The sequence below is a fragment of the Prunus avium genome, chromosome 8 (genome assembly GCF_965620075.1).
Source record: "Prunus avium chromosome 8, drPruAviu1.hap1.1, whole genome shotgun sequence".
Lineage (NCBI taxonomy): Eukaryota > Viridiplantae > Streptophyta > Magnoliopsida > Rosales > Rosaceae > Prunus > Prunus avium.
The window spans coordinates 2,940,522-2,964,118 of record NC_142291.1 but is presented as its reverse complement, the minus strand read 5'-3'; the positions used below and the strand labels follow the sequence as shown (position 1 = coordinate 2,964,118).

Here is a 23,597-nt window from a genome sequence, read left to right as displayed (position 1 = left end):
GCGGTTGTTCAATAGTTCAATGCAATAGTTTAATAAATTGATCTTTTTTAGTATCTATTGAATTGGACTGCAATTTTACTTGTAATGGTACAGTTCAATAGCTTAATATCAATAGTAATATTTACTTACATGTTTTTTTTACATACTCAAATAAAATAAAAGGGATAAATTTAATAACACTAAAAAATTGTTCCATTGAAATATTCTCAAAGAGATCTTTAAAAAGAGACCAATTTTGAATATATTTGTATAAAAAATTTAATTTTTGTATTTTTCCTATTGCATTGAACTATTGAATAACTATTGCAGATACTCTTAACAACATAATGCGTTAATTGCTGTATTTTTTCTATTTTTTATTGGCATGTGGGTCTCATGGTTAGCCTATTGCAATTGTAATAGAGGGTTCATCACATAGCACCCTCTACTGCAATTGCATCTATTGCAATGAACTAAATCACACAATTGCAAGTGAGATTTTACTGTTTTAGTTCAATTTCATGCAATAAAATTGCATTGATCCTAACCATTTCAGATGCTCTAATGATAAGCAATTGAAGTGATTATTATAAAGTATAAGCTCGTCATTCAAAACCCTACCCATCTTATTTATTTTCCAATCCTCACAAACTTTTTTTATAAACCTTTTTATCACCATCCATGAAGGAAGGTTACACTCTTCCAGTGTAGAATCCAATATAAACTGAGGTCATATTGATTTAATAATTTGATCTGTTTAAAATATTCAAGTGATTTAGAGATTGCATGCTCGAGATTAAAAGAAATTCTTATTATTAATTCACACCCATGTAATGCAATCTCTAATTATAATTCTGATTGTGTGGGTTGTTTCATTCGCATCCGTGTGCGCTTTGATGTCACTTTGCCACTTCTTCGACGCACCAAGGTCACTTTCCTGGAAGTTGGGGAAAAGATGGTGGAATTCAAATATGAGTATCTCCCTTATTACTATTTTACATGTGGGAGCATATGTTACATCCCGGATCGACTCCTCCGTAGCACGATATTGTCCGCTTTGGGCCCCACTCTCTGCTATCACGGTTTTATTTCTGGGAGCTCACGAGCAACTTGCCAGTGGGTCACCCCTCCTGGGATTGCTCTAGCCCCCAACTCGCTTAACTTCGGAGTTCCCATGACTCCGAAGCCAGTGAGCTCCCAAAAGGCCTCGTGCTAGATGGAGGTGGGCATGTACATATAAGGCACATCACCCCCTCTCTGTTGGTCGATGTGGGATCTTACAATCCACCCCCCTTAGGGGCCCGACGTCCTCATCAGCACACTCGCATCACACGCCAAAGTGGTTCTGATACCAAATTGTCACATCCCGGATCGGCTCCGCCGTAGCACGATATTGTCCGCTTTGGGCCCCTCTCTGCCATCATGGTTTTGTTTCTGGGAGCTCATGATCAACTTGCCAGTGGGTCACCCATCATGGAATTGCTCTAGCCTCCAACTCACTTAACTTCAGAGTTCCCATGACTCCAAAGCCAGTGAGCTCTTAAAAGGCCTCGTGCTAGATAGAAGCGGGCATGTACATATAAGGCACATCACCCCCTCTCTGTTGGTCGATGTGGGATCTTACAGTATAGGTCATCCCACTCAAGGTCTAAAATATTGGTGGTATCGGAAATATCGGAAATCCAAAAACACGAAAATGTCGATGGAAATATCGGGATATTATCGGTATCGGTAAAAATTGAATAAAAACCACGGAAATTGTAAGAAAAACTTGGAAATTTTTATTGAAACTTTGCAGGATGTTTATTTAGTCAATTATCTATTAGTTTATCACAAAAAATTGGAAGGAAATGCATTGCATGATGGATTTAACTGATTTAAGTTGATTATATAGCGAACTAGCAAACACTGTAAGTGTAGAAAATATGTAGTAATTAATGAAAGAAGATGAAACACACCATAATCATTTATATATAATGAATTACTACAATATTTTACACTTTATACATTGCATGGTAAGATACATGAGTGACTTAGTACCACATAGAGTTCCTATGAGGTTCAAAATTTTCACTATCTTCATCATCTCTATGTGTAGAGTAAGTATATTTTGAAGAGTAGTCATCAAATGATAAATCCCCAAAATAGTTTTGCATGTAATTGTTAACATGCCAACCATATGGATCCGAGATTGGTTGATGTTGTCCATAAGCAAAATCATTTGAAGATTGAGTCTCAGATTCTTTCCATGAGTCGCTTGATTTCATGTATTTTTTGGGTTTCGCATCGGGATATTATCGGGATATTCTCTATAATATCTCGATATATTGCCCAAATCATTTATAAAAATGTTGAAGTTATCTCCCCGATATTATCGGGATAATATCGGTATATTGACGATAACACCATGGTTAATTGCTAAAATATCGGCCCCCCAAAAATCAGATATTATCGGGATAATATCGCCGATAATATCGATATTTAATACCTTGATCCCACTCAAGTATGTATCAAACAATATGAAGCTACACATGGACCTTTTACCCCGTGATTGTGTGGACATCTAACTTCTGTTTTTGGTTATTTGGAAGGCAGTACCAACCTCTGGGATAAACTTATTGGCTAGCTGGCTCGATGGTCCTCGCCTATTTCCCTGTCTTCTTGGGGATCTTCCCCAGCTGGCTCGGGTGACTAAGGTAGTCCTACGGCTTGGCCATGGTGGTCTCACTCTTATGATCGCAATGAGTTTGTGGATCATGCCTCTCCCTAATTTATCACACTCTCTTTGAGGTATGGCGGCCATCGAGTCTCTCAGTTGCTAGGTTGGTCTCTCTGAGTATGATACCCACCCTTTGGTACCATCTCCATCGTATCCCCCTGTGTCCTGGAACCCAGTCTCATGGATCTCCCTCATGGCTCAGATTTCCACCTGGATATCCCTCTAACCCGACACTTTCCCATGTTCATGCTACCTTGTTGCGGGATGTGCCTATTGTACATGCGTTTGATGCGCCGTATGGCTCTGTTATCTCACCTGTCTCCGGGTCCACCTATCGGGACTGTGTGAGCCCAAACCTATCTAACCCTTTTTCACTCATGCCTATAATGGCTCTGTGGGTTTACCGAAGAAGAAAGGTCGGTGTTGTTGCCGAAGAGGGGCTGAAGGGTCTCGTAGTGTCTCTGGTAAACTTAGTGCTAAACGTAAGCACCCTGAGGAGGAAACTGTTGGGGGTGCTCCTGTGCTATTTACTATGGGTTGTGTTAGTCATAAACCTTTTTACAGTTTTGCTCTATCTGATACGGTTAAGGAGATTGTTCTGTTGGGGTCTTTTGGGAGGGCACCTTAGTTTTGCCGATGGAGTGTTCGTGTCGTGGGCTTGGCAACCGGCGAATGTTGTGCCCTGAATTTCTATTCAGGTTATGTTGCATGTGTGGTTTTCTCTTTGTGTTCTTGTTTGCAGTTGTGTTTTGTTTTGTTAAAGCGTTGTAGTCCTTTTGTCTTTCCTGTTCCTGTTGTTCCCTTGCTGCTCTGTGCCGACTGAGGATCTATGTTGGCTTTCTCTATCTGGTTCAGAGTTGACGTGGGTTGCCTCTCAGTGGTTCTTCTTTCTTGACTTTGTGTTTGCCCTATGTGCCCTCTCTTGGTTTCTATTGTTGGTTGTTCTGCTCTTGGTACTAGTGTCAAATAACTATGAATTGTGTTTCATAGAATGCCTCTTTTAACAGTTTTCGTTGTTTGGTGGCCTTTTATGTGGCTTGTCTTGTTGGTCTCTGTTTCGGGTTTTGCTTGTTTTGGTCTTTTGATGTTGTTCTGGACTCTTTTGGTAGTTCACGACATGTGTGACACTCTTTTCTACCTTGGAGTCTACCCCATGTGGCTTTTTATGAAGGTTTTAATAAGGCTACTGGTAGCGTGTCGATCTTTTGTATGCCTTGACTTATGAATGAAATCTTCTTCTCTCAAAAGAAAAAAACCCAAAAACAATCATGATTAATTATAGTTTCCTTTTGTAATTTCAATGAAGTTAGCTAACAAAAAAAAATGTAACTAAGTGAAGCAAATAGAAATAGTGAGACAAAGAAGCAGTTGGTTCTAGGTGGGTCATTAACACTTTCATGTAACAGAGATAATACTTTTACCTATTCCTACCCAACAACACAATGATATTTGGAATAATTTTTCCACGTGTCATAATAGTATTGGCCGAGGATAGTATAAATACTATCTCTATTGCAAGTAAGTTTTTCTACATAAAATGAAATGCTTGATTGGATGGTGATAACTTGATGGACAAGGCAGCACAAGAAATTAACAAAAAGGGACAAAACCCTGATCCTTCGTGATTTTTTGGGGTCATGTCAAAGAGCTTTTCATCAATTTACGAAATGACGTTGCAGAGGTAATTATAGCAGTGACCATGGTTTTAATTTTATTTAGACCCCTTTTGTAATGTGGTAGGTGAACTGCCATGTTTGGTTTTTGATGTCTACGATGATCGTGGCGTTGGATCCCACAATCAAGAATTAGTTTGATGATCTTTAGACTTTTGTTTGGTTCAGAATTTGACCCAAGCCACATTTGATTCTTGAAAAGTTTAATAATAATAATAATAATAATAATAAAGGAGCTGATTTTCCTATTTTTTTTTTCTTCACTTACACTCCCTTATGCTTTTTAATACTTTTTAATTAATTTCGTTCTTTTTCTTTCCTATTCGACCCTTACCCTACATTAATGTTTTGATAACTAAAATTAAGAAAAGTTAACATAAAATAAATAAAATAAAAAGAAGTCATAGCGTCTTCTTCTCATTCATTGTGTCTTTCTCACTTCTTCTCCTACCCAAAGCTACTCTCAGAGCAATTCATGGAATAGAACAATCCTTCTCTCTTTCTTTGTTTTCTGTTTCTTTGTGGCCATCTAAAATTTGTTTCCTTTTCCCAAAAAAAAAAAAACTGTGGCTTCAAGGTTTATTCCTAGTGCAGCATGAGTTTTGCAGCAGGTGAACCATATCATTTTGGCTAGACAAATATACAATGTTAATGATTTCTTACTTGATTAAAGAAAAAAAATTGAAAATAGAGTGCAAGTTGGAAAATTAACTATAAAGAAAAAGAAATAATATAAAAATGAAAGAACAAAATTGATTAAAAAGTATTAAAAATAAAAAAGGAGTGTAAGTGAAGAAAATGAAAATGGAAAAATCAGCTCCCAAAAATAACGGTTAGGGTACATGTTCCACCAAAGTGGCTGTTCTCGTTTTGTAGAAATTTTGTAATTGCCCCCACTTTTGACTGCTATTGCTGAATTTCTTGCCTTGATTTTTCTTATAGTTTCTAGATGGATTGCATGGATGTGGAGTTTATAGTCTAGGCCTTGAGACTTTGTGCTTGGTTAGAGAATCGGTCAACTAAGGCTTCCTTCATTATCCAAAACATAAAAAATAATAAAAATAATGTGCCGAATTTTGGTTTTTGATTATTTCTTAGCTCTTCTTTCCTTATGGTTGTTGACTTTCAATGAAGAAAAAGAGATTTTTTTTTTTTACAAAAAACAAGAAAACAAATTAGAAAGATGCATAAACAAAAAGAAAAAAAAAAGAAAACGAATTTGTTTGGTCATGCATATTTATATTTAATTAATAACAATATAATTATTTTACTAAAATTCTAATATCTTTCTCCATGCATGTCGTGGGAAAGCAATCTCCTAATTTTTAATCATAAATAAATTATTAACCTAATAAAAAAAAAATTGCGACACCACTCTATGTTTTATATGATATGACCTAAAAAATATATACAAAACAGAACCATTTTTCTGTCATATAAACTTTGAGTTGCTTCTGCCAATTAAAAATTAAGTAAATAAATAAATAAATTGTTCTAAGCATGAAGCTAGCAGTGGCTACCTCGATGAACAAAATGTACTTAGAGAAAGTACTGTTATTGGAGAACATAAAAAAAACCCTCCACTGTTCTTAGTAGAATTTCCTAGCAATGATTGATATTTTTATATATTAATAATGAATTTGACATATACAAATTAGAATATTTATAATAATAATTGCATCCAATTCTTTGTGAGTTGGGTGTTTGCTTGTAATCTAGTCTCTATTTGTAGTTTCAAGCTTGAAGCTTTTATGCCGAAATTTCTTTGACATTGTGTCGCTAGTGAAGATTGTACGCTTGATGTTGTCAGTGTATTTCTATGTATCTGGATTAACCTTGCGTAGTTACCATCTTTGTATTAATCATTTGTGAGTTAAACTCTTGTACATTATAGTGTACATATATGTGTACCCACCTCAATAATTAAAACAAAAAAAATCTCATACTACAAATAGCACCTCATATTTCAAAAATATTCCTAAACTCTAACTTCGTTTTTCTTTGTTTTTTTGTTAACTATGAATGGTAGCAGCTGGCAATGTCTTTTCTTTTTTGAGGGGGAATGTTCCCATGCTAGGGCTAACATGACAGCCTCCATGATATTCAGAAAAGTTGGTTCTTTTGCCTAACTAAATTATTTAATCTGTTTTAAAAACAAAATGGAGTTGAACAAGTGTTTGATCATATAAGCACACCCCACCAAATCTTGGTGTCCAACCAACAATAATTCTAGTTCAAAATAAACTTAGAATATGGCAAGTTTGAATCAAATAAAGGGAAAGTGATCTTAATCTAAACAGGGATTTTAGGATCACTAATTCACTTTTGTTGTTAATCCCAAAAGCTAAAAGGTAGGGGTACTTTATTTATATAATGGAAAATGGAAGTGGGTAACTAATAATGCCACTATAATTATTAAAATAAAATGATTAAGGGTAACCAGCTTGAAGGCCGCCTATTTGGTATTTGGTTGGTGTTGCAAAATAATAATTGGGAAATTGATTAAAGTAAGTGGTGCTAGTAAGTACAGCAAAATATTCATGAGAGAGAGAGAGAGAGAGAGAGAGAGAGAGAGAGAGAGGTAGGAGGAGGAGAGGCTTCCAAAGGCTTGCTTTGCGGACAAGAAGCCAAAATTGTAAAGTTGGGTCCTTTTCTTTTTTTTTTGATTTGACACAACCACAAAACCTACTTGGAATGGTCGGCCTCTTGCTTTACATATGGGGACCATTTCTTTTATATAACAAAGGAATACTTGTGCTTTTATTGAGTTGTACTAAAACAGTTGTATTTTTTGTTTGTCTATGTGCCAAATTAAAAAAATAAATTAAAGTGAAAAAGAACTCTTCAGTTGAGGGATCGACCATGCATAAATTGAGTAGTACACCTTTCCTTAAAATAAAATAAAATTATACAAGTGGTAATGGAGAAGGGATTTGACCACGTGATCTCGAATGCATAAGTAACTGCTCTTAATCATTTGAGCTACAAACTAATTGTTATCTCTAAGAGAGCATGAGCTTACTTAGACAAGTGGGTTCAATTCTATTATAAACATATCCAGTAGGCTTACTAATTGAAATGATTTCGAGATTGTGTAATGGAGTCGCTTATAGGTTATCGTTGGCTATTGATAGTTTTAGAGTGAGAATCGTCCTTTTTTTATTTTTTATTTTTTCGTGTTGAATAAAAAATTGCATTTTTCTAAAATGAAAAAAAAAAAAAAGTGTTCCCATCCATTTTGTCACTATCATTACCATATAAATGCTGCGGTTGTGCCCTTAATTTCTTGTGATGTGGTGCCTACTCACTTCCTTGTAATGAATGACAATAAGCATAACCGTTAGGACGCATAGATGCCAAGTTGTTGGTATATTGTTTGCCAACCCACTTTTCGATTCTCTTTGTGATTCTTTATCTTTAGAAACATCATCTCTTCTCATTTTGGAATACCCCACGACAGTTTGTGATTGATACAACTAACTGTAATTGTCACTATTTCTTTTAACTTATTGAGTTTATTCTTCTTTTCATTGAAATACAAAAGAAATCATATGTTATTTTATTTTCCTTTCCTTTGGGGACCTAGTAGGATAAATTACCGTTTATTAACGAAAAATGGAAAATTACTACTAGATTAATTTGGTTTACATAGAAGAAAATTACTACCTAAACTCCAAACCCTAAACCCTCGAGAGTATCTTCCGACATTATGAAGAAAAATACTCTTATAACTTTTGTTTTTTGTTTTGTTTTTTAATGTCAAAATTGGATTGAAGAAGGAAGACTTTCAATGAGGTTACTTGCATCTTTATATATGTTTAGGAACTAGAAAACATGACTCTGAAAATTGGAGAATCTCCTGCACACAAAAATGCTTTTTTCTTTTCTTTTTCTTGTCAGTTCTCTTTTCTCTTTTACAATGAGAGCTACAAGGTAACACAGAGCTAGCTAGGGACACAAAATTACGTGTAAAGCATTGCAAGGTTCCTGCAAAATTCATTTCCATAAGTCGTAGATTAAAATCCCAGAAACGCATTATAATGTTGTATTTGTGTGCATCCAAGTGGAAGTGGATGCACTTTGAAAGGTCTCAAAAGTGGTGATGTGTCTGCATCATTCCTGACATCAACTTCCCTTTTTGTTTGGATATATATTGAAGTGGATTGAGATTTTATTGCACTTTGGAGGAACATGGTTTACCAAATCCTTATATTGGAAGTGAAAATTCGATGGAATGTTATTTTGCAGTTTGTTTCATATTTGGAGCTAATTATCATAAACTTCTGGTGAATACTTATAGCATGCTTGCTTATTAAAAATGAGGAAAGTCATGAATCGAGGAATATAAGAATAGAGAAATTGTCAACTGTATCTAACCTAGTGAAAAAAGGTCTTGACTTTCAGACTAGTGGTCTTAAGTTCGAACCCCCATATCACCTTGGTAGTGTGTGTGAGAAATCATCCTCTCCTTGTAGTTTAGACTCTCACTTGTATTTAAGGAATCAGGGAATTAAGCAATTTGAATTAAATCAACTACGTACTCCCCATTAGTTGATCTGATTCTTTGTTTTGACCGTATGATTACAGATTTTAACATGAATTTTTTTATAAAAAAAATATTTCTTACGTAAACAAACATAAATTTAGAATTGGAATAATTTTAATATCCGTGTGTTAGTAAACATAGAAAAAATAGAAATTAGAATAATTCCCTACTTTTAATTACTTGATTCTCTCCACTTTGAGTGGTACATGATGTTATTCCTAATTTGGGATGATGCCTGAAGGTGATGCTTCCAATTTTCTGTATGTTAAGTAAATTGATGCTTTTAAGGTTGTGCTTTAATTTGAATTATCTTTATTCAAAGTGAAAGAAATGTACTGCCTGAAAACAAATTGAAGAAGGGACAAGCACAACAGTTTTCATGGTTGAGAGAAAGATAAATTAATTATATATATAAAAAAGACAATACCAAGACAAAAAGATCAGTATATATGAAACAGAGAAATTTAATAGAGAGATATTGATCAAATTATTCATCAACTTGCCCATAACCATTAATCATACATATTAATCATCGTATTTTCCAAAATGAATGTATAAAATAAATTGATGAATTTTTGTGTGTGTGTGCATATGAAATGATAATGCTTTAGCTTTGCATCTGAGGAAAGCCTGAGTTGCAGATCAAAGGAAGGACCCCACCCAACAGCTAAACAGTTGCTAGATATAGCTAGGGCAATGCAGCCTTTGACACAACACACTGTCTGTGAAGAACCCGTGAAGTAACAAATGCTAGCACCTACTCTGGTCCCTGGGATGATTTGATTCTTTGAACAAATTATATCACGTGATTCTATTTCAGTACTATACAATGATTTTTTTCAAACCGCATATTGATTTCAAATCAGGTATATTCTGTAACCTACCTTCAATGGCAGCATATCCCACACTATCTGCCGCCGCAAGCACAAGTTTTGTGCCTCCCAAAAACTTTTTGCCACCCAAATTTTGTTCCATCGATTCATTTCCAATCCAATGAAGATTGATTGAGCATGTTCATGTTGAATATACTGCAAATGGATCGGCTATTCCTATGTGTTTGAGTTGTGCTTTACATGGTTGGGGTTACATTTTATGACATCGGGCTTTTCGTAGCAAGATATAAATTATTTATTTTGTGCCTTGCGAGGACTTTGAAATCGTGCAAAGATAGGCAATAAAACATACACCTGCAATGTGAAAACGAACATCCTCTGGTTGATTTTATTGGATCCATCTTTGATTTGATTGGATGCCATCCCAATGTTCTTTTTACGTTTGGTGAAAACAAGAATTATTGGGAGCTCGAATTTTTTGGAACTACCAAGGATGATTTAATCTAATATTGGGGTAGAATGTACCAAATATTTTTCGATTCTATTGTATCACTGCATCCGAGTTATAGGTTTGATTCTTCCCCTCCCTCAATATCGCTTGTATTTAAAAAAAAAAAGGCCACATTTAAGAAATTAAAATTAAAATATATAATTAACATACATTTGAATTTTCTCATTGAAATTAAAAGTCATGTATTAATTTCAAACAAAGAAAAATCGTGTTGTAATTTAGAGCTTCAGCCCAAAAAACAAAAAAGGGCCTGAACATCACCAAAATAGGCCCAACAGATAGCCCAATCCCATGTCCGATTACACCTAAACCAATGGAGGGGCATTTTTGTCACATAAAATTACGACGGCTCTATCTCTAATCTATGTAATATAGCCGTTGGAGGTCTTCCCAAATCCGAAATATTCATTCTGAAAACCCTAATCATCCCATCTTCATCTCATCATTATATAAACCCACAAATTCAACTTGATTATACCCACTCACAGTCTCTCTCTCTCTCTATCTCTCTCTCTGATTACACAACTCTTTACAACGCTCCGAGACCAATTTTCTTTCTTTGCGTAATTCATATATAACTTGGTTTTGTGTTTCTTGATTCTAACTCTCTTTTGCAGGTTTTGGTTTTGCACACTGATTAATCCATTTGCAAGAATTTGATATTTTCTTTCTCTGTTTCTTCTTTCTTACTGTTTTCATTTTTCATTGATATACAATACATACATATATTCTGTTGGTATTAAAGATAATGGATGCAGGATCAACGAGTTCTTCATCTAACTTGAAGTCAGGGTCTCGGTGCCCTCTTCAAGAACAGTTTCTTCAGAAAAGGAATTCTCGGGAAAATGTAAGTTTTTTTTCCTTTTTTTACCAAATTGATCTTTATTAGGGTTCAATCTATTTGATTGCTGAAAAATTGGACTTTCGTTATTGATTGGTTTTCATTTCTGAATCTTGTTACCCTTGTAGTTTGTATTGTATGTTTAGGGTTTAGGGTTCATCTATTTTGTGATCTGATGTTAAATTGAATTTGATTAATGAAATTAGGGCTTCTGTTTGACTCTGAATTGGATTTTTGTTATTCATTGGACTTTCATTTCTTAATCTTGTTACCCTTGTAAACGTAATGTATGTATAGGGTTTTGGGTTCATCTATGATCTGATGTTAAATTGAATTTCATTTCTTAATCTTGTTTCCCTTTTATATGTACGTATGTGTTCATCTATTTTTAGCTCTGATCTGATCATAAATTAAATTTGAAAAGGGGTAGTTGACTGATATTCTGATGTGCTTGTGTCATGTGCTACCAGTTGGACAGGTTCATACCAAATAGGTCGGCGATGGATTTTGATTATGCGCACTACATGCTTACTGAAGGTAGGAAAGGTAAGGAAAACCCAGCTATGGTCTCTTCCCCATCCAAAGACGCCTATCGGAAGCAGTTGGCAGAAGCAATGAACATGAATCGGACTCGAATACTTGCTTTCAAGAACAAGCCTCCTGCCCCTGTAGAGCTCTTCCCGCGCGAGTTCTCTTCTTTACCACAGGATAAACCAGCAAAGCTGCGGAGACACATTCCTCAAGTGCGTATGATCTCATGGATGAATTAATATTTGCTTCCACTTAACTTGTTATTTCAAAGTAGTTGTGTTCTAATTAGCTACTTTGGACTTGATGATATATGCAGACTTCAGATAGAACACTGGATGCTCCTGACCTTGTTGATGATTACTACCTGAATTTGTTGGATTGGGGAAGCTCTAATGTTCTCGCAATCGCGCTTGCAAGCACAGTTTATTTGTGGGATGCCACCAGTGGTTCTACTTCAGAACTGGTCACATTTGAGGATGAAAGCGGACCTGTTACCAGTGTAAATTGGGCTCCTGATGGACGCCACATTGCCATTGGACTGGACAATTCCGAAGTACAGCTATGGGATTCAACTGCGAATCGGCAGGTTGGTTTCTTGTCATTAATCCTTGTACTTTTCATTTTCCTCATATCTGGTCCCCAATTTTCCTAATATTCATGATTTGTTGTGATGTTTCTTTCCTTAGCTGAGAACCTTGAGAGGTTGCCACCGATCCCGAGTAGGCTCCTTGGCATGGAACAATCACATTCTCACAACTGGTGGAATGGATGGTTGTATAGTTAATAATGATGTAAGAATTAGATCGCACATTGTCGAGACGTACAGAGGACATGAACAAGAGGTTTGTGGGCTTAAATGGTCGGCCTCCGGCCAACAATTAGCAAGTGGAGGAAATGATAACCTACTCCATATATGGGACAGATCAGTGGCATCTTCAAATTCACCAACACAGTGGCTTCACAGGCTTGAAGACCATACAGCTGCTGTAAAAGCCCTTGCTTGGTGTCCTTTCCAGGGCAACTTGCTGGCTTCTGGCGGAGGTGGGGGTGATCGGTGCATAATGTTCTGGAACACTCACACAGGTGCATGCCTGAATTCGGTCGACACCGGCTCTCAGGTTTGTGCTTTGCTGTGGAACAAGAATGAACGAGAACTGCTTAGCTCACATGGGTTTACTCAGAATCAGCTTACTCTTTGGAAATACCCATCAATGGCTAAAGTTGCAGAACTCACTGGCCATACTTCTAGAGTTCTTTATATGGCTCAGGTAGTGAATTAGCTATCAAAAACCTTGTGAATGAATTTATTATGAATCATGTTTTCTGTTGGACAGAAAGATAAATCTTTTTATGTTGTAAATTATCCAGAGTCCAGATGGTTGCACAGTAGCATCAGCAGCTGGTGATGAAACGCTGAGATTCTGGAATGTTTTCGGGGTCCCTGAGGTGGCTAAATCAGCTCCCAAAGCTAATCCGGAGCCTTTTGCCCATTTGAATCGTATCCGTTGATCAAGAGCATGCATGAGGAGTAATTACATGAGATGGAGATTCATGGAACCAAAACTGTATAGGATGCAGAACCAGAACTAGCTTCAGGAATCAGTTCTGTTCTTTTTAGTGCAAGTTTGAAGTGAAATGAAAAACATACTACAATCTCAGTATGTGTTCTTTCTACAATTCCCCTGTATAAACTATAAAGAGTGGTAGGAAATAAGAAATCCTTGTAAATATTCTTTTGACAATCTCAATACATATTTTTTGCCGGCATCTCTCACCTATTGTGGCATGATTAAGGCTTTACGATTTAGAGAGAAAAAGAAAATAAGAAAAAAAAGTTCACAGAATCACAACAGCCATCCATGTTAAAGCGGAAAAAGAAAGAAAGAACACAATTCACAACTGTTGAAACCCAGAATCACAACAGCCATTCATAGGTCTACATGACAATTTCATAAATCATTGTGAGGCCGATGCTTCCTCCATACCCTAAAACCCAAGGGACTAGTCTATTTTTGAGCCTACAAAAGCAAGCTACCATGCTCAAGGCCTTTTCACCCCTTTGGCGCCAATAAGCGACTTTTGAAGACCAAGATATCATCTTACAAGCCATCCTCATTCAGGACTTAGTAGTTCAATAATGCTTTCACAATGAAACAAGAAAATGCCGTTTTCGATTCTCCGCTAGAACACCAATTGAAGAGATTCTATCAAACGTTCTTTTATTTTAATTTTTTTTAGGATTCGAACTCGAAAAATTAATATGAGGTAGAAACATTTGTCACATTGAAGAACTATGCAATAGATTTTGTCACATACTATGAAAGCTCTTAAAAAAAAATAAAAAACTTAATATAGAGAGGTGAAAATTTAACATCGATTAAAAAATGTCACAAAATTAGAAGAGTTTGACCCAACAAACAGAAAAAGGCCCATAAAAAATTGGTCTGATAAGGTAATTGGGTTTTAGCCCAAAAGTCACCCAACTTCCAATTTCCACATACAGTACTCACTTTGTTCAGCCATATCGACATCCACCTAGTCTCATTTTCCATGGCGCTCGCTCTCTCTCTCTCTCTCTCATCTGAAATTCTGAACAGCGAATAAAACTCGCCTCCAGAGAGAGAGAATTGAGTGAGCCAGCCATGGAGAACAGACTCTCAGCTTCTCTGGGCCTCTCCTCACCCAATCAAGACCACCACCACCACCTCCATTCCCAAACCTCCAATGACTTCCATAGCCTCTTCACCCATTTCATCACCCCAAATTCCCAATTTACCCTCACCCCTACCCAAAACCACATACCATTCTTTGCCTCCACCACCTCCACAACCACCTCCCCCGCCCCAAATTGGTTCTCCAATTCCCGACCCAACACCCGGCCCAAGACCCAGATTTTACTGAAGAACCTCACGGTGTTCGAGCGCGCCCTTATCGGCGCAGGCGGCGGAGGCATCGCCGGAGCCTTCACCTACTTCTGCCTCCACCCTCTGGACACCATCAAGACGAAGCTCCAGACCAAAGGCGCCTCAGACATTTACGCAAACGCCTTCGACGCAGTCCTCAAGACCTTCCAGACCAAGGGCATCTCGGGATTTTACAGCGGCATCTCCGCCGTCATCGTCGGCTCCACCGGCTCCTCCGCCATCTACTTCGGCACCTGCGAGCTGGGTAAGTCGGTGCTCTCCAAATTACCCAACTACCCTCCCGTTCTTATCCCTCCCACGGCCGGAGCCATGGGCAATATTGTCTCTTCCGCGATTATGGTCCCGAAGGAGCTCATCACGCAGCGAATGCAAGCCGGGGCCAAAGGGAGGTCGTGGCAGGTGCTGTTGAAGATCCTGGAAAAAGACGGCGTCTTGGGTCTGTACGCAGGGTACTCTGCGACATTACTGAGGAACTTGCCTGCGGGTGTCTTGAGCTATTCTTCGTTCGAGTATTTGAAATCTGCGGTTCTGAGCAAGACGAAGCAAACCCATATGGAGCCGATACAGAGCGTGATCTGTGGGGCATTGGCCGGTGCAATATCGGCCTCCATTACGACGCCGCTTGATGTGGTGAAGACGAGGCTGATGACTGGTGCTGCAAAGAGTGGGGTTTCGGGGACGGTGAAGCAGATTTTAATGGAGGAAGGGTGGGTGGGGTTGACGAGAGGAGTTGGGCCTAGAGTTCTTCACAGCGCTTGCTTTTCTGCTTTGGGTTACTTTGCGTTCGAGACTGCCAGGCTTGCCATTTTGAATCAGTATATTAAGAGGAAGGAGCTGCAAATGCAAGAATTGGGTGTTGATGTTGATGTTGCTTCCTCCACTTGATTTCATGGTTTAATTTTGGTGAAATCTTCTCTTTAATCGCACTCTTTTCAATTTTTGTTGGAATTTTTTGTTGGTATAATTTAATTGCCTAAGAGTAATGAAAAGAAGACTAGAAGTAGAAACCATTTCAAATTTCAATACCTTATGATGTAATATTTTCCTTCTTTCCCAGAATAATAAAGGTAATGCCTAGTAATATGCTTACTTAAATTACTTTGTATATTCATGAGATGCAGGTTTCTGTCACATAAAGTAGTGTTAGTTTACAGTGCAATATTCATCTGTGTTGCTACAACTCCTTTTCTTTTTTCCTAGCAAGAAAGAGAGGGAAAATGATTATCATGCTGTAGGATTGAAGGCACAATCAATAAGAAGCACCTTATTGGAGGGAAAATGGAGAAGTGAGTTACCAAATTGTGTTTAACATAGCATTCCAAGGTACAATTTCACCATCCACAGTGAAAATGGTGGTAAAATTAACTGTTTTTTTGCATTCTAAACCGTATACTTGAAGGCACGAAAAACTTTTAGTAGCCTGATTCTGGATGATGGGTCTGTCTGTATCTTGAATTTCTGATGCAAGTCATAATACAAAGGAGCTATAAAGTTTTGCAGGACTTTATTCTGAATGCTTCTTGCTGCAATGGAAGCTTGGGTGTTTTTGATTGGTTTATTATACTACAAACTTTGTTCACTGTTAGACCGCAAATTGTTGCCTTGAAGGCATAAGTCAAAGGCCCCCATGACAATCTGGTATGAAATCTTTATTGTTTATATGAGCATTTCTCTTCATCCTACCCCAAAACTCACTTCAGCATGAGAATTGAGACTTGTCAACATAACTTTTTTGGTTCCTGGTGTCTCAGCTTAGATATACAAATGAACTTTCTATTTCAGTTCTTAGTGAAGAGATGATAAATGACAAAGAGAGCCATTGTGATTACTGTGATGCATACAAGCATGTAGATGCAAATTGGAGATTCCATTGCCAAATTTATTTGCTCCACAGCCACACACAGCGGAATTAGAGATATTTGTGCATTCGCTGCAGCAAACATGCAAATAAGCAAGTAGATTATGTTATGGCATGTTTATTTTCCTGAAATGGGAATTAGAATGGTAGGAAGGAAGGGGAGCCATTTCTATTCAAGTTTACTGATTTTTCATTTTCGTATATTTGGGCCCAAATGCCCAATGCCAGAAAACTAACCAGCCATTATTAACTTGGGCCACAAAATCAGATTCATTTTCAATCTTAATGGAATTGCTGACAAAGTTCCAAGCAAATTGTAAACCATGACAATAAACCATGAGAATTCCCAGCACAAAATTATTTTTGTTTAATATAAGGTTTTATCGCAGGTTAGTGTACACGACTTCAGTTATATTATTTGTAAGATTTGCAGCCATTTCGTTTGCTTGTTCGCGTTGGTGCCTCGATGAACTTTCGAAGATTTTTGAATACATGGCAGTCAGGGACACAATTTTTCCAATTACCCAATCGGGCCATGTTACATTTTTGGATATACTGAAATTGAAATACATTTGGTGATTTTAAATTTTATTATGGGACATGAAGATTTAAAGAAGACAGACCGTCGGCTCCTTGCAATACAAGAAAGTGAAGCTCCTGATCAGCTTGCAAGGTGGAGAGTGATGAGTCATATTTGAACGGCATGGGTGCTGTGCTGTAGGCATCCACAATGTTTCCGTTGCCAATGCCATGCTTGGGTTAGTGTTCTGAAAAAAATTTGTACAGAGGAAAAAGTACCGACATTAAATATAATGAGTACTTTAGTCTAAACTATAAGAAGAGGGTGTTTTATCACACACACATGCGGATGTGAGTTCGAACTTGAGACCACTAATATGCAACTACATGTGATGCTCTTTTTCACTATGCTAGACCCTATTGGCAATGATCTTACTTTATTAGCTGGTTTTGTCTCTTGTTTTTGCATTTGTATTTTGTTTGGTTGGTTTCATATCTCAACCCAGTTTCTCGAGAGTTGGCCTGTCTCTGGCTGGACTCTGAAATGCGCTTCGTCTTCCTCCGCTCTTCTAGTCCGGTATTGTTTAAAAACCGGTCTGACTCTGAGTTTGAGAAGAGGCTTGTTGAACTTTGGAAAGATCGAATTTGGTCAGATAAATCATCATACTCACCATAATAATAATTTTGAAACATTTTTAGTTGAAAGGTGGAAAAAATGGACTAAAGATGGGCATATCAGAAATTACATTGGAATATGAAACTGATAACTTTGTGAGCAGGTGGGTTGTGATTTCTGGGAGGATCCTCTGAAGAATAGTGTTGGAAATTGAAAAGTACGGACCTGAAGATACAAATGTCAACAACAAAATTGTATACTGATGGCCAAGCTTATATTGATGCAGATGTGGTCTGGTACCACAAACTATTGAAGGACAGAAGACTGGGGGATCTGTTTTGCATTGTATCTGCATAATTACACAAATATGTATGATGTATCAATCTGTTTGATGTTTGGAATCCCATCATGATTCAATCTCACTAAAAACTATCCAAGTTTTTATGTGCAATTTGTGCAAACTTATTTATGTACACTTGTCATACTGTATAAATTATGGTGCTATATCAGTTCCTTTCAGCTTCTTGTTTAAAATAGTCCTTATTATTTTGTATTATTACATTAAATTTTGGAACAATATTAGAAGTTCATTATTGTAGTACGTCTATAGAGGCTTGTAGCTGAAGTGATTAGAGAATTTACTTTGCATCCGAGGTCTTAGGTTCTATTCCTCCCTGCACCAATATCGCTTATTTTAAAAGGTAAATGTAGTACGTCCCACCCTTTAAACAGCCTAATGCAAAACATCAGTGGCTGATTGTAGACTTTTTAAACCAGAAAGGTTTTTCACGAAAGCAAATTTTTTATTTTCATTTTTTGCTGGGATATTCATAAAAACACATATTTTATTACCTTTTTATTTTCTTCTTTCTAAATAAAAAAAACAGTGCTCATCGTAAGAAAACCATCATACAACCCAAAACGCACCGTCTCATTAACACAGCCTCGTCTTTTACCAAAATTTCCCTCCAGCCTTAGGGTCTCTCTCTCTCACTCACCACTCAACTCCAGTCTCCATCGCGCCACCTTCTTCCCAATCTTCCCAAATTCTTTTCCCTTTTTCATTTCTATTTCCTCCGACTCTCGCCATTTTATCACCAAGGTAAACAAATTCTTTCCCAAATTTTTTCCGCGTTTATTCTCTTCTTCGAATTTCAATCTTTTTTTTATTTTGATTTTTGGGTTTTTCATATTTTCTCTGCTGCGGGTTCTTCTCTTCAGGGTTTTACTTCATCCCAAAACCCTACTTCAAGGCTCAACCATGGCAGGCCAGTAATTGGCTGACAACCATAACGTACACCGCGTTGTTGCCTTCTTATATTTGTCGACTTCCACACCCGGCTGCTCAGTAATCAAATTGAAGGTGAGTTTTTGCTCTGCTTCTGTTTGTTTCAGTGGAAAACAATTTCTGAAATCTATTTGTTTGAGTTATTTTTTTCTTTATTCCTTTTGGTTTCTTAAAGGTTTAGGAGATGGCCGGTGTTCGGGAAATAACGGCTGCTGCTGAATTCTTACAAGTAATTATCTTCATTGCCTCTTGTTTGATTATTAAGAAATGGCAGAAGTTTATTAAAAATGCTTGATTGAAATGTAACATTGTTTTTTTTTTTGGGGGGTTGTTTTCTTTCCAGGGTACCAATAGGCAGAGCCTGTGTTTGCATAGAAATTCTTTTAGAGGAAGAAGCCATGTGCTTTGGGGGGCGGTTCACGGTCGAAGTTCAGAATTGGGTTTTGCTAATAGGAGAGGTGTTTCATTGAGGTGTCGTGCTCAAGAAAAGCCCAGAGCTGTTGTTTCTGGTGGTGTGAGCAGTTTGGTAGATGAGCAATCAAACTTGGTTGAGAAGCCTGCTGCGGAAGTTATTAATTTTTATCGGGTCCCGCTTATGCAGGAGAGTGCTTCATCTGAGCTTCTCAAGACAGTTCAGACAAAAATTTCAAATCAGATAGTTGGTTTGAAAACTGAGCAGTGTTTCAACATTGGGCTCGATTCACAGCTTTCTAGTGACAAGCTTCCGGTTCTTAAGTGGCTTCTTCAGGAGACTTTTGAGCCCGAGAATTTGGGGACTGAGAGCTTTCTTGAAAAGAAAAGGCAGGAAGGACTGAATACAGTCATTGTTGAGGTTGGGCCTCGGTTGTCATTTACAACAGCCTGGTCTTCCAATGCTGTCTCAATTTGTCGAGCATGTGGATTGACAGAGGTGACTCGTTTGGAACGGTCAAGGAGGTACTTGTTGTTCAGTAAGGGAACACTACAAGATCATCAAATTAGTGAGTTTGCTGCAATGGTTCATGATCGGATGACTGAGTGTGTGTATACTCAGAAGCTTGTTTCATTTGAAACGAGTGTAGTTTTGGACGAAGTTCGTCATGTACCTGTCATGGAGAGAGGTCGGAAGGCATTGGAGGAGATAAATCAGGAAATGGGTTTAGCATTTGATGAGCAAGATCTCCAATACTACACTAGGCTATTCAGGGACGAAATCAAGCGGAATCCAACAACAGTTGAACTGTTTGATATTGCACAATCCAACAGCGAGCATAGCAGGCACTGGTTTTTTACTGGTAAAATTCTTATAGATGGACAACCTATGGATAGAACTCTAATGCAGATTGTGAAGAGCACTTTGCAGGCAAACCCAAACAATTCTGTGATTGGGTTCAAGGATAACTCAAGTGCAATCAAGGGCTTTCTGGTGAAACAAATGCGACCAGTTCAGCCAGGTTCAACATGTCCGTTGAACATAGCTACTCGGGACCTTGATATTTTATTTACTGCCGAGACACATAATTTTCCATGTGCTGTAGCCCCTTACCCTGGTGCAGAGACAGGTGCAGGGGGTCGAATTAGGGATACCCATGCAACTGGAAGAGGGTCTTTTGTTGTAGCATCTACAGCTGGTTATTGTGTTGGGAATCTCAATATGGAGGGCTCTTATGCACCTTGGGAAGATCCATCTTTTACATATCCATCAAATTTGGCTTCACCTCTGCAGATACTCATAGATGCTAGCAATGGTGCATCGGACTATGGAAACAAATTTGGGGAGCCCTTGATTCAGGGCTACACTAGGACATTTGGAATGAGACTCCCAAGTGGTGATAGACGAGAATGGTTGAAGCCAATCATGTTTAGTGGGGGCATTGGGCAGATTGATCACACCCATATATCAAAGGGAGAGCCTGACATTGGAATGCTGGTTGTAAAGATTGGAGGCCCTGCTTATCGGATTGGAATGGGGGGTGGGGCTGCATCAAGCATGGTTAGTGGCCAAAATGATGAGGAGCTTGATTTTAATGCTGTACAGCGTGGAGATGCGGAGATGGCACAGAAACTTTATCGTGTGGTTCGTGCCTGCATAGAGATGGGGGAGGATAACCCAATCATTAGCATTCATGATCAGGGAGCTGGTGGAAACTGCAACGTTGTTAAGGAAATTATATACCCAAAGGGCGGTCAGATTGATATCCGGGCAATTGTGGTTGGTGATCACACAATGTCTGTCTTGGAGATATGGGGCGCAGAATATCAGGAGCAAGATGCAATCTTGGTGAAGCCTGAAAGCCGCAGCCTCTTGCAATCAATATGTGAAAGAGAAAGGGTTTCTATGGCTGTAATTGGAACAATAAATGGTGAGGGGCGTGTTGTTTTAATTGATAGCGTAGCCATTCAGAAGTGTCAATCCAGTGGACTCCCTCCCCCTCCCCCTGCAGTTGATTTGGAGCTTGAGAAAGTACTTGGTGATATGCCACAAAAAAGTTTTGAATTCCACCGGATGGCAGATGCACGAGAGCCACTTGATATTGCTCCTGGAGTCACAGTGATGGATTCTCTTAAGAGGGTATTGAGACTTCCATCTGTTTGTTCAAAGCGCTTCTTGACATCAAAAGTAGACAGGTGTGTTACAGGTCTTGTAGCACAGCAGCAAACTGTTGGCCCCCTGCAAATTCCACTTTCTGATGTTGCTGTAATCGCTCAGACTTTTACTGACTTGACTGGAGGTGCATGTGCCATTGGGGAGCAGCCAATTAAAGGTTTGCTGGATCCAAAAGCAATGGCGAGATTGGCTGTTGGAGAAGCACTGACAAATCTTGTTTGGGCAAAGGTCACTTCTCTATCTGATGTTAAAGCAAGTGGGAATTGGATGTATGCGGCCAAGCTTGATGGGGAAGGAGCAGCTATGTATGATGCTGCTATAGCTCTGTCAGATGCTATGATTGAACTTGGCATTGCTATTGATGGTGGGAAGGACAGTCTTTCCATGGCAGCTCATGTTGCAGGTGAGGTTATTAAGGCTCCTGGCAATCTTGTAATGAGTGTATATTGTAGTTGTCCTGACATAACAAAAACAGTAACCCCCGATTTAAAGCTCGGGGATGATGGCGTGCTGCTTCACATTGATTTGGCAAAGGGAAAGCGGAGGTTAGGTGGGTCTGCTCTTGCTCAGGTTTTTGACCAAATTGGGAATGAGTGTCCTGACATTGAGGATGTTCGTTATCTTAAGCGAGTTTTTGAAGGAGTTCAGGTCCTTCTTGCTGAGGAATTGATCTCTGCTGGTCATGATATTAGTGATGGTGGGCTATTGGTCTGTGCCCTTGAAATGGCATTTTCTGGGAATCGTGGCATTACCTTGGACTTGACTTCACATGGGAAGGGCCTATTCCAAACACTTTTTGCTGAAGAACTTGGTCTGATTATCGAGGTAAGCAGGGAAAACTTGGATTTGGTAATGGAAAAACTAAGCAGTGAAAGTATTTCTGCTGAGATCCTTGGACAAGTTAGTGCCACACCCTCAATAGAATTAAAGGTTGATGGGGTAACACATTTGAATGGGAGTACTTCTTCCCTGAGGGACCTGTGGGAGGAAACTAGTTTTCAGCTGGAAAAATTTCAAAGATTGGCTTCTTGTGTGGATCTAGAGAAAGAAGGGTTGAAAGATAGGCATGAGCCTTCATGGGAATTGTCTTTCACTCCTTCTTTCACAGATGAAAAGTATATGAGCATTGCATGCAAACCCAAAGTGGCTGTAATTCGAGAAGAAGGCAGCAATGGGGACAGAGAAATGGCTGCAGCATTTTATGCTGCTGGTTTTGAACCATGGGATGTTACAATGTCAGACCTTCTTAATGGATCCATATCACTGCATGAATTCCGTGGAATTGTGTTTGTTGGAGGTTTTAGCTACGCTGATGTGCTCGATTCTGCAAAGGGTTGGTCTGCTTCCATTCGATTTAATCAGCCCCTTCTAAATCAATTTCAGGAGTTTTACAAGCGACCAGACACTTTTAGTCTTGGTGTTTGCAATGGCTGTCAGCTTATGGCTCTTTTGGGGTGGGTTCCGGGTCCTCAAGTTGGTGGAGTGTTAGGTGGTGGTGGCGACCCTTCACAACCCAGGTTCATTCACAACGAGTCGGGACGGTTTGAATGCCGGTTCACCAGTGTGACAATAAAGGACTCGCCGGCTATAATGTTTAGAGGAATGGAGGGCAGTACATTAGGTGTGTGGGCTGCCCATGGTGAGGGAAGAGCATATTTCCCTGATGACGGTGTTCTTGATCGTGTGCTACACTCAAAGTTGGCACCAGTAAGATATTGTGATGATGATGGTAATGAGACAGAACTTTACCCTTTCAACCTCAATGGCTCTCCGTTAGGAGTTGCGGCAATTTGTTCTCCAGATGGGAGGCATCTTGCGATGATGCCTCATCCAGAGCGTTGCTTCTTAATGTGGCAATTCCCATGGTATCCCCAGCAGTGGGATGTGGACAAGAAAGGCCCTAGCCCGTGGTTGCGGATGTTCCAAAATGCCAGAGAGTGGTGTTCTTAAGAAAAAGTGTTTCTTTCCATACAAGGATGTTAGTATTTCAGTGTGCATGACAGTTCTGCTTTATTTTAATTTTTCAGTTACATGAGAGTTCTGCTTTATTTTTTTCGGTTACATGGAGTTCTGCATTTTTTGTATTACGAATCCGTACTTACTGTGCCTAGCTTTACTAGTTGAACGGATGTCTGATTACCATTTGCCTTTGCATTTACCCTTGATCACTGT

The 23,597-nt window shown here is 38.6% G+C and overlaps 3 protein-coding genes across 3 annotated transcripts; all 3 read left to right on the top strand.

Annotated features, from left to right (window-relative positions):
• Positions 1 to 10,623: 10,623 nt before the first annotated feature.
• LOC110744982 (cell division cycle 20.2, cofactor of APC complex-like) lies at positions 10,624 to 13,400 on the top strand. Its single transcript, XM_088245109.1, has 5 exons — positions 10,624 to 11,108; positions 11,573 to 11,845; positions 11,950 to 12,219; positions 12,320 to 12,901; positions 13,002 to 13,400. Exons 1-5 carry the CDS (start codon positions 11,010 to 11,012, stop codon positions 13,140 to 13,142), a joined length of 1,365 nt encoding a protein of 454 aa, XP_088101235.1. The 5' UTR covers positions 10,624 to 11,009; the 3' UTR covers positions 13,143 to 13,400.
• A 742-nt stretch (positions 13,401 to 14,142) lies between these two features.
• On the top strand, positions 14,143 to 15,655 carry MFL1 (Mitochondrial substrate carrier family protein). The gene has a single exon (XM_021945034.2). The coding sequence runs from the start codon at positions 14,276 to 14,278 to the stop codon at positions 15,440 to 15,442; it is 1,167 nt and encodes a 388-aa protein (XP_021800726.2). The 5' UTR covers positions 14,143 to 14,275; the 3' UTR covers positions 15,443 to 15,655.
• Positions 15,656 to 18,495: 2,840 nt separating this feature from the next.
• LOC110744981 (putative phosphoribosylformylglycinamidine synthase, chloroplastic/mitochondrial) lies at positions 18,496 to 23,486 on the top strand. The gene is made up of 4 exons (XM_021945030.2): positions 18,496 to 18,652; positions 18,772 to 18,913; positions 19,014 to 19,067; positions 19,182 to 23,486. The coding sequence occupies exons 3-4, from the start codon at positions 19,023 to 19,025 to the stop codon at positions 23,373 to 23,375; spliced, it is 4,239 nt and encodes a 1,412-aa protein (XP_021800722.2). The 5' UTR covers positions 18,496 to 18,652; positions 18,772 to 18,913; positions 19,014 to 19,022; the 3' UTR covers positions 23,376 to 23,486.
• The last annotated feature ends 111 nt before the right edge of the window (positions 23,487 to 23,597 follow it).

Excerpts from the sequence above, each read along its gene's own strand:
- MFL1 (XM_021945034.2), top strand. The coding sequence starts at position 14,276 with ATGGAGAACAGACTCTCAGCTTCTCTGGGCCTCTCCTCACCCAATCAA.
- LOC110744982 (XM_088245109.1), top strand. The coding sequence starts at position 11,010 with ATGGATGCAGGATCAACGAGTTCTTCATCTAACTTGAAGTCAGGGTCT. Across the intron at positions 11,109-11,572 it reads AAAGGAATTCTCGGGAAAAT|TTGGACAGGTTCATACCAAA; the intron begins GTAAGTTTTTTT and ends ATGTGCTACCAG. Across the intron at positions 12,220-12,319 it reads ATTCAACTGCGAATCGGCAG|CTGAGAACCTTGAGAGGTTG; the intron begins GTTGGTTTCTTG and ends TTCTTTCCTTAG.
- LOC110744981 (XM_021945030.2), top strand. The coding sequence starts at position 19,023 with ATGGCCGGTGTTCGGGAAATAACGGCTGCTGCTGAATTCTTACAA. Across the intron at positions 19,068-19,181 it reads CTGCTGCTGAATTCTTACAA|GGTACCAATAGGCAGAGCCT; the intron begins GTAATTATCTTC and ends TTTTCTTTCCAG.